At 39.2% G+C, this 9,821-nt stretch overlaps 3 protein-coding genes across 3 annotated transcripts in view; 1 reads left to right on the top strand and 2 right to left on the bottom strand.

The window, feature by feature from the left end:
• Positions 1 to 44: 44 nt before the first annotated feature.
• il17d (interleukin 17d) lies at positions 45 to 1,345 on the top strand. Its single transcript, XM_055214731.2, has 2 exons — positions 45 to 442; positions 595 to 1,345. Exons 1-2 carry the CDS (start codon positions 138 to 140, stop codon positions 908 to 910), a joined length of 621 nt encoding a protein of 206 aa, XP_055070706.2. The 5' UTR covers positions 45 to 137; the 3' UTR covers positions 911 to 1,345.
• Positions 1,268 to 4,704, bottom strand: eef1akmt1 (EEF1A lysine methyltransferase 1). Its single transcript, XM_055214730.2, has 4 exons — positions 4,282 to 4,704; positions 4,110 to 4,192; positions 3,140 to 3,429; positions 1,268 to 1,707 (listed from the first exon to the last, which is right to left on the bottom strand). Exons 1-4 carry the CDS (start codon positions 4,429 to 4,431, stop codon positions 1,580 to 1,582), a joined length of 651 nt encoding a protein of 216 aa, XP_055070705.1. The 5' UTR covers positions 4,432 to 4,704; the 3' UTR covers positions 1,268 to 1,579.
• Positions 4,705 to 4,832: 128 nt separating this feature from the next.
• xpo4 (exportin 4) overlaps positions 4,833 to 9,821 on the bottom strand; it is a 51,316-nt gene continuing 46,327 nt past the window's right edge. Inside the window, exons 16-23 of the mRNA XM_055214718.2 lie at positions 9,548 to 9,722; positions 9,100 to 9,393; positions 8,805 to 8,985; positions 8,532 to 8,650; positions 8,306 to 8,436; positions 8,038 to 8,155; positions 6,118 to 6,210; positions 4,833 to 6,038 (exon numbers count right to left, since the gene is read on the bottom strand). Coding sequence (XP_055070693.1) covers positions 5,841 to 6,038; positions 6,118 to 6,210; positions 8,038 to 8,155; positions 8,306 to 8,436; positions 8,532 to 8,650; positions 8,805 to 8,985; positions 9,100 to 9,393; positions 9,548 to 9,722 — 1,309 coding nt within the window. The 3' untranslated portion in view covers positions 4,833 to 5,840. The remainder of the gene's footprint in view (positions 6,039 to 6,117; positions 6,211 to 8,037; positions 8,156 to 8,305; positions 8,437 to 8,531; positions 8,651 to 8,804; positions 8,986 to 9,099; positions 9,394 to 9,547; positions 9,723 to 9,821) is intronic.

Here is a 9,821-nt window from a genome sequence, read left to right as displayed (position 1 = left end):
GTAACGGGACAGACGGATGAGCTACAGCTTTACGCAACAGCTGAAAGGTTTATTTAGCTCGCACATACGATCTTAAAGAGTCAACTGAACATTTATTTAGTAAATTGAGCTCAGTTTTACACACCACACAGGCAGAAATGCACGGTGGAGTTATTTTATCGCTTCTGCTAATGTTGTTTTGCTGCATTGGCGCGCTGGGTGAACGGGGACCGAAGGTGTCCAGGAGAGCGCAGAGGACTCGCGCCTGTCTGGATATGCCGGAGGAAGTTTTGGAGCAGATGTTTGGGAGACTTTCGGTCGGGGTGCTCAGTGCTTTCCATCATACCCTTCAGCTCGCGGCACCAGAGCGCCAAAATCTAACCTGCGCATCAGTGGGTCGCCTTGCGCGTGACAGACTACGTACACCCGTAAACTTCCTCAGCCTTTCACCTTGGGCGTACAGGTAGGTTGCAATAAACGCCAAGACTCGACTAACCAACTTTTATTAATCCAACACTTTGTTCATTTAAGTATCACGCGTGATAATTACTTACTTTAGAAATTCTAGTTTTACGTGGCATGTAAAAATAACACATTCTGTTAAATTCAACCCAGAATTTCCCACGATCGTGCGAGGTACCCTCGATTTCTCCCGGAGGCGTATTGTTTGTGTAAAGGATGCCTGACTGGTCCAAACGGGGAGGAAAGTGACCGGTTCCGAAGCACTCCAGTGTACGTGCCCACTGTCGTATTACGCCGTGCAGGCTCGTGTACCGGTGGCCGTCATACCTACATTGAAAACTACATGTCCGTCGCCGTGGGCTGCACTTGTGTGCCGATGTTGGACAAGGACAGAAAAACACAAAACGGCAGGAAAAGCGTGAAAAAAGTAACGCCTAAAACGGCACTTTCCACTTTACCAAAGAATTAACAGACGTACTGAAATTCTTACGGACAATTCAACAATCCAATTGAATTTACTTTCTACTTATTTTCTTTTACACGTCTGAAAGAAATGTGAGAAATAAGAAATTAATTTTGTTAAAGCAACAAGAACTCGGCTCTTATCTGGAGTGCCAAGCAAAGGAAAAGCATGTGTTGCCAAAATATCTATTTACAGATCCAAAATACTTGGAAAAAGCCAGTGAATATCATGGTGTTGTATAACTAATGCCATTCAGCTGTATAAGCACATAAAATGGATCACCAGAAATTCTTTTAAAAACAAGCATGAATTACATTCATAAACGTTATATCATGATGTTTGTGGCAGTCAGTCCAGAAAAACTGTGTGTAGTACATTTTATACAAAATGCTTTATATTATATACATTTAAATTAAAATCCAAGACCATTTTATGTATTAATATAGTTGTCTTCTCTTCAATGTCTGTATGAATGCAAGCACTTGTGTAACTGTGACACCACATGTCAGCCAACAGCATAATCAAACACAGTGATCTCTGATGAACGTCCATATTCTTCACTGTAAAATTTGGATCCTGCTAATCTCTACTTGGAGTGAGAGTATAAACTGTTTTGAATATTCATCTGCTGATGTTTAAATGGAAAGTCTCATGACAGATAAGCAGCCATTTTCATCAAAGAAGACTTGAATCGTAGTTAATGTAGCAGCGGAACTCATTGGCCAAATTGTGGCTGTGTTTTGGTAAAAAACTGCACATCTTCAAATTCATAAGTTTCCTGGCATGCTCCTCCATAATAGCTCCTGTAAGAATAAGGTCATGTTTAGAATATAGATCATGAATAAAACAAATAACACACATCCAAGCAACAACAATTTAGTGCCATTTTCTTTCTAGCAGGTGTGTAAGCATCAGAAACTTTGTAGACATGTTTGAAGCTTAAAAGCATAGTTCACCCAAAAACTTTATTTACTCACCCTCATGTAGTGCACATTATCGATTACCTTAAAATAATGTATAACAACTGAAACAACATTAATATCCACAATGAGAAACTAAGATGTAAATGTATATAGGACACTTAAAATGTATGAGTCATGTGGACTGGAGTTATTTTTATTTCACACTTTTGAAGCTTAAAAGGTTTTCTTTTTAACTGGAAAACCCAAAAACAACTTAAAATAAAACAATGTTTGGTTTTTAAAGAAAAAAGAAAGACATTGGGGGATTAAATGACATGAGAGTGAAAAAAAACGTTTTTGGGTGAACTTTCCCCTTAAAGCAATAGTCAATTTTTTTTAAAGAAAAATCCAGATAATTTATTCACCACCATGTCATCCAAAATGTTGATGTCTTTCTTTGTTCAGTCGAGAAGAAATTATGTTTTTTAAGGAAAACATTGCAGGATTTTTCTCATTTTCTCATTGGACTTTAATGGACTCCAACAGTTAACTCAACACGTAACAGTTTTTTTCAACGGAGTTTCAAAGGACTATAAACGATCCCAAAAGAGGCATAAGGGTCTTATCTAGCGAAACGATTGTCATGTTTGACAAGAAAAATAAAAATATGCACTTTTAAACCACAACTTTTCGTCTAGATCCGGTCCAGCGCGACCTAACGTAAATGCGTTGTGACGTAGGGAGGTCACGTGTTACATATATAAAACACACATTTGCGGATCATTGTAAACAATAAACTGACACAAAGACATTAATTAGAATCATTCCACATACAACAATGTAGGAACGGTCCTCTTTCAACACACTTGTAAACACTGGGTCAGAGTTTCGCGTTCGTCCTCTGTGACCTCTTGACGTATTGCGTGACGTCACGCTGACGCTTTCAGGACCGGAGCTAGACGAGAAATTGTGGTTTAAAAGTGTAAATTTTTTATTTTTCTTGTCAAAAATGACAATCGTTTCGCTAGATAAGACCCTTACGGCTCGTTTGGGATCGTTTATAGTCCTTTGAAACTCCATTGAAAAAACTGTTACGTGTTGAGTTGGGTGTTAAGTGTTGGTGTCCATTAAAATGAGAAAAATCCTCAAAAAGCATAATTTCTTCTGGACTGAACAAAAAAAGACGCCAACATTTTGGATGACATGTAGGTGAGTAAGAAAATTGACTATTTCTTTAATAAAAACTATATCTTGTACTTTCCTATTGACTGATGAAATATTTACGATGACCATAGGTATTACCTTACGACCCAACTACAACTGATCCACTCACCTGTGCAAAGCAAGATTTTGCCCTTAGTGAGATATTTAACGGTAAGCGCCACCTTGCTGAGGCACTCCTCTGACAGGTAAGGAGGGTCTGCGATGACGATGTCAAAGCTCTGAGGAGGAATATCCTCACGTAGGCACAGGGGATTGTTGTAATCATAAAAGATGAACTCATCGCCATAAGCCGCAAAACGTCTGTCAAACTCCAACAAAACAACCGAGACGCTGTCCGACCTCTCGGAGTCCAACTGCTTCAGCTTTTGATAGACACTTGGTGCGCTCACACAAGCTATCCTACAACCAAGAAAAATAATAGAACATTGTGGGGTTGGGGTACAACAAATAAGGCAGATATATATAGCAAGTTACCAAAGTGTTTCTGTGGTAGCAGCGAAAAAGGTCATGGGTTTAATTCCCAGGGAACTCACATATTGATAAAACGTATACCTTGAATGCACTTTGTGTAAAACAACAACAACATACATCAGCGCTTCTTAAAGGGATAGTTCACCCAAAAATGAAAATTCTGTCATTTACTCACTTTCATGTTGTTACGAACCCGCATAAATTTCTTTGTTCTGATGAACACAAAAGAAGATATTTTGACAAATGTTTGTAAGCAAACCGTTTGTGGACCCAATTCACTTCCATAGTAGGAAAAATACTATGGAAGTAAATGGGGTCCAAGAATGGTTTGGTTACAAACATTTCTCAAAATATCTTCTTTTGTGTTCATCAGAACAAAGAAATTTATACAGGTTTGTAACAACAACAAAAAGAGTAAAAGATGACATCATTTTAATTTTTGGGTGAACTATCCCTTTAACTGATTTGATACGCAATAACTCTGGCTATTACTACTCATTGAATTTAAACACTTGATAACCAGTACAAGTATGTGTAGTATGTGTCAGACATACTAAAGTGTTGTACTTTATGTAAAACATGATCAGTAAAGTTTAAACCAGACCAACCTCCCGTGTTTTCCAGCCTGGTGCAGAACTTCCTCTGCTAAGCGTGTGGCAGTCTCCTCACTGTACCAGAATTGACTCATATGCTGTTAAAAAACATCGTGTAAACTTTTATCAATACTCGCCATAATATTATAATGACAATATTTGTTCATAATGCTGTACAAAACTATACCCAGTCTTCTTCAACAGCACCGACAGTGAATTTACCAGTCGGACTCGAGTCTTGTCCCAATCCCGTACTTCCACTTTCGGCGTAAAATTCTTGCAATGCTGCGAGCGTTTCGGCTGAAAGTTGTGGCACATCATCGTCACTGTCACTCATGTCAAACACTTTAACAACAAAATGACAAAATAAACGCGTGATCCAAACGATGTATGATGATGAGACCCAGCAGCTGCAATCCTACACTGGGAACCGCGTGTTCAACGGCAGTGCTAACAGTTGTAACGGTATTAAACGATATAAAATCTACTTTTCGTTATAATCAAATTTGGTATAAATTATAAAAGGCAATTTTAACAAGCGGCTGTCAGAGAACAGAACAGTAAAGCAGCGCCTAGCAAACAGTTCACACGTGTTTGTTGTACTACGGTGGCCGAGCAGGACAATTGCGTAATTCCACCAACACTCCGCTAGGGACATATATTTGAACATACAGTATTCCAGAACAACCAGACATTCATATACAGACATTAGATGCAAGTCAAAAAAAAGACAAAACACATTTTTATAGCAAGTTTATGTACACTTTTACAGGTCATTTCAGGCATTCCAAAATAACAGAATTAGTGCTTTGAACAATAGAAATAAAGTCAGGGAGGCATTCAGACAACCTGAATGAAACAGATGACATCCCTCAATAATCATTTTTGGTATTTTATTGCTACAGCAATGTTGACTGTTCCACAATTCTGAGTATTTGTATGTGCTAGCGTATGTGGAACATTATTGAAGTTACCGAAGGAAAACAACAGGCGACCATGACGGTTTCTGAAAACGTCCCATAAAAATCGTCCCGAAGATCAACCTTTGTTGAAACACTTGAAGCTCTCAGTATGGCTGTGATCAGGGCAAAACGACAAAGAGTAAAACTACAATCCATCAAACAGAAAAATAATCCAAACTAGCCCCCTTTCCTTCAGGTGAAGTCACAATAAAAAAAATCAGAAATTTCTGTCAACTATAATTTTATAAAAACTTCTCAGTCCGTTTTGCTCTTACACACTTTCATCTTTTGAAAATATATATATATACACCCTTAAACACAAAGTGATTTGGTTTCCTTCCCGAAATGGTCTTCCTGTGATTAGTCTCATTGGGAAAGGCATCTTCGTTGTCATGGTAACCGCAGCTCACCATTCTTGGTACCGTGAGCACAGTGCTCTAATCGTCACCCGAAAAGACAGCTGGATCTGAGACACGAGAAACCAAATAAGAAGGCACTCAAGGAGAAATGTCTGCAAGAGTGTGTGTGTAGATGTGTGTAAAGAGGGGATGAAGGGGCCAAAATGGTCCACTTCATATATGTCTATCCGAGGACCCAACGGGTCGTCCCCTCTCTGCCTTTGCCACTCTTCTCCTCCGCTTCCCTTTGCTCTCCAGACGTGTGTTTCTGAAGACATAGGGCAGAGTAGAAAGGCATATCAGTGCTCAAGTCCAACCGTGCCACTCTGAACATCTCTATAGTTTGTCATGTGGGAGAGGGGCAAGACGTTGCTCGAGGAAGTGGTTCATTTGACACAAAGAAGCCCCCCCACATTGGCAACAAACTCCTCCAGACTCTTAAGAAAGGCCACTTTCTGTTTGCGGTCCATAGTTGGAGGTGTGCTGCTGGCAGTGAGGCTGTTAAATGCGTCTGCCAGCCGTTGGTAAATCACAGCGTCCCTCTGACTGGAGAGGAGATTTTCCACCAGCTCAGAGTACTCCGCCTACAAAAAACCGCATTGATTATTAAACACCATCTCAACTAGAATATATATTTAGTAAGAAATCAACATTAGTGCATACCTGGTGCAGGCACACTAGTGTATAAAGAGCTTCCCCTGCAGCCACTGTCATCTCAGTGTTGTGCTTCTGCAACACGAGCATGTCAAACACAAGCTGTGGAGTAAGTGAGAAAATATTATTTAACACAGCAAAACATTACAATTAGAGATGCACCAATAAAAAAAAAAATCACTTATATTGATTGTGTATATTAAAGGGACACTCCACTTTTTTTGAAAATATGCTAATTTTCCAGCTCCCCTAGAGTTAAACATTTGATTTTTACCGTTTTGGAATACATTCAGCTGATCTCCAGGTCTCGCACTACCACTTTTAGCATAGCTTAGCACAATCTATTTAATCTGATTAGACCATTAGCATCGTGCTAAAAATAGCCAAAGAGTTTCGATGTTTCCTATTTAAAACTTGACTCTTCTGTAGTTACATTGTGTACTAACACCGACAGAAAATTAAAAGTTGCGATTTTCTAGGCTGATATGGCTCTCATTCTGGCATAATAATCTAGTGATGGGAGAAACGAAGCTTTTCGAAGCTTCGAATCAATTAAACCAATTGCTTCGAAAATTGATTCAGTTTTTCGAAGCAGTTCGAAACCCACACACGCTGGCGACCCCTGCTGGTCAAAATAGTGTAAAAGCAGATGTGTCCAAACATTTTACACTTTTTTTACAAAATAATAGCAAGCTTTTTTTAAAATGTTACAAAAAATTATTTAACTTAATTAAGACATAGTTAAAAGTGTATTATGTGTTTTTAGTTTTATTTAGGGCAAACAAATGATTAAAACTAACTACCCTTTTAATTATGCAAATTTTTGTCATTAAATCCGTCTATAAACAAAAATTAGACAAAATGGCAGTCTTATTAGTCAGAAGGATAAATGTTTTATGAACTTTCATAGTAAAACTGACCCGAGTTCACCTAAACATATTAGACACTGGTCATGTGATCAACATCCCCTAGTGGTGAACCATCGGATTTTCGAAACGTTTCGAAACAGTTATGACGTAATGAAGCCTCGTTTGCTAAAATCACGTAGCTTGGGCCAGTTTGAAACAAGCTCCGAACCACTGATTCGAAACCAAAGATTTGTAAATGTTTCGAAGCCTCATGAAGCAGTGCTTCGAAAACGACCATCACTATAATAATCAAAGACTTTGCTGCCGTAACATGGCTGCAGGAGGCGCAATGATATTACGCAGTGCCCGAAAATAGTCCCCTGCTATTGAAAGTTATGAGAGTATAGTTCCCATATATCTGCCTAGAAAATCACAACTTTAAATTTTCTGTCGGTCCTAGTACACAATGCAACCACAGAATGATCAAGTTTCAAATAGGAAAAACATTGAAACTATTTGGTCATTATTGAGTGCAATGCTAATGGTCTAATCAGATTTAATGGATTACGCTAAGTTATGCTAAAAGTGCTAGCGCCAGATCTGGAGATCAACTGAATGGATTCCAAAACAGTAAAAATCAAATGTTTAAATCTAGGGGAGCTGAAAAATAAGCTTATTTTCAAAAAAAGTGGAGTGTTCCTTTAATATATGATAATTTTGACAGATACTTTTTTGTTCATGGTTTTAACTGGACCACTGGTTCTTCCTTTATGGCAGATCCTGAACTGCTGACAGAAACTTTTTTTATTTGATTTTTTTGTTGCATTGGCTGATGCCTTTATCCTAAGCAACTTACAATGCATACATATTATCAGTATGTGTGTGTTACTTAGACATTGAACCCATGACCTCTGCAGTGCTAATGCAATCCTCTACTAGTTGAGCTACAGAAGCATAAATCAAAATATATGAAACATTTTAATTTCTTACATTTAAATATATATGGTTTACATCAATTTTTGCAATTGTACATTTAGAAATGTATCAGGTTAAGCAGTAGTTTTGGACTCATGTGACCCACCTTAAGGAAATGTCGTGTGGCAATAAATAAGGGTGTGTCCTTTTCTTGTGTCTTGGCACACTGCTCAGCCAATGGGGATAAAGCCTCAAGACACAGCTGACTGATCTCTGAACTCATCCTACAGTAAGTGTTAAGGCAAAAACTAGACAGCTTCAATGGCTACTAAGTAAAGTTTAAAAAAATAAACACTTTGGTTAAAAACAAAGGTACCACTTTATCAAAATGCTCAGCAAGTATGTCCTTCATTTGAATCAGCATGAAAGGATACGAGGTCATGCCTAGCTCCAGAGAGCACATAAGACTCTTGAAGAGCTCCTCTGGAAGCTGAGGGATCTTTTCTGGGAAGATCTCACATATGAATGTGATGAGCTTATAATACTGGTTACACAAAGAGGGAAACTGGGTACAAGGGAAAAATAAAGGCAGTATTTTAGAATAAAAGTGGATCGTTGATCTAGATGTCATGTGCAGGAAGCTTGAAAGTCCAATCTAACCTTGAGCAAGTCCTGAGACATGAGGGGCAGTACAATATTCACCCCATACAGCACAACATCAGCAGCCGATACGGCTCGTCCGGCACCAGAACTCTGCTCCTGCCCGCGGAAAACTTCATCTGCACAAAAAACACAATTACTCTTCATTACCTATAAAGAGGCCACCATTAGTTATCAAAAGTTACGGTCCTGATAGAGGATGCATGTAGTAACAATGTAAATCACACAGAGGAACAGAGATACTGTGAGCATTAGCAAGCCACATGTGTGTACCGGTGTCGCTGAAGTCAATGAACTCTTTGGAGAGCAAGTTGGTCAGAAGCTCCATGATGAGCAGAAGATCTTGATACTGGTCCTCCTCGGCAGCTACATCTAGTCTCTTGCGACCCAGATTGTTTTTTGAGTAAACCTGCAGTAGTGTCAAGCACACCTCGTACAGTTTCATAGACTTAGTCTGTGGAGATACAGAGTAGGTTCTTGTCAGTATGGTATATTTATTTAAATATCAATCATTTATGCAAAAACAAGTCTGCTCGTGTTAGCAAGACATTGGTGCAACATATCTCACCTCTCCCAAGTAGCAGATTTGTTTGTGGGCCACTTCTACGAACACCTCTATGATAAGATTGACAGTTTCTGGCGAGTTTCTGTAGACCTCCATGAGCCCTATACAGCTGGAGAGGAAGTCCATTAGAAAGCTAAAGAGAGATGCTACGTTGTCAATCTGCGTCGCTTCGGCAATGCCGCACAGAGCTTCTAGAGTAGCTACGATCTCCTGTTTCACCGCCTCCTCCTGACAGATCTGGGCGAAGTTGTCCTGGTTAATGAGGTTGAGGAACCGCTGCTGGAGCGGATGTAGAACCTCAGAAGAAACAAAGGCTTTATTATTATTAACCTGTTTTCCTTACTTTTGTTTTGTATGTTTATCAACAATCAAACTTGCCTCCCACTAAAACACTTCTCTAGTCTACATGTGTGTTTAGACAGGATGATTTAATAATAAGTGTGTTTCTGACCTCAGCCCAGTATTGCTGTTTGGTATCAGAATCCATGTGGGCAAAGCCCCCCAGGACCAGTGCCTTCATAAGCGTCCGCTGGACCGTGCTGGACAACATATGCAGGGGAGGACTGCGACTTGCAAACTGCTTGGCCAAGTTCCACCAGTTTTCACACTGCACGACAATGTTTGCCCTACACCACAAACGAGAGAAAAATTACAAAGAGAAAGATTATTATGGCTTCAACACACATGCAGATATGACATTCAATTTTATTATGTCACTACTGGTT

This window comes from Misgurnus anguillicaudatus, chromosome 17 (assembly GCF_027580225.2).
Source record: "Misgurnus anguillicaudatus chromosome 17, ASM2758022v2, whole genome shotgun sequence".
NCBI lineage: Eukaryota > Metazoa > Chordata > Actinopteri > Cypriniformes > Cobitidae > Misgurnus > Misgurnus anguillicaudatus.
This window is presented reverse-complemented; position numbering and strand designations above follow the sequence as displayed.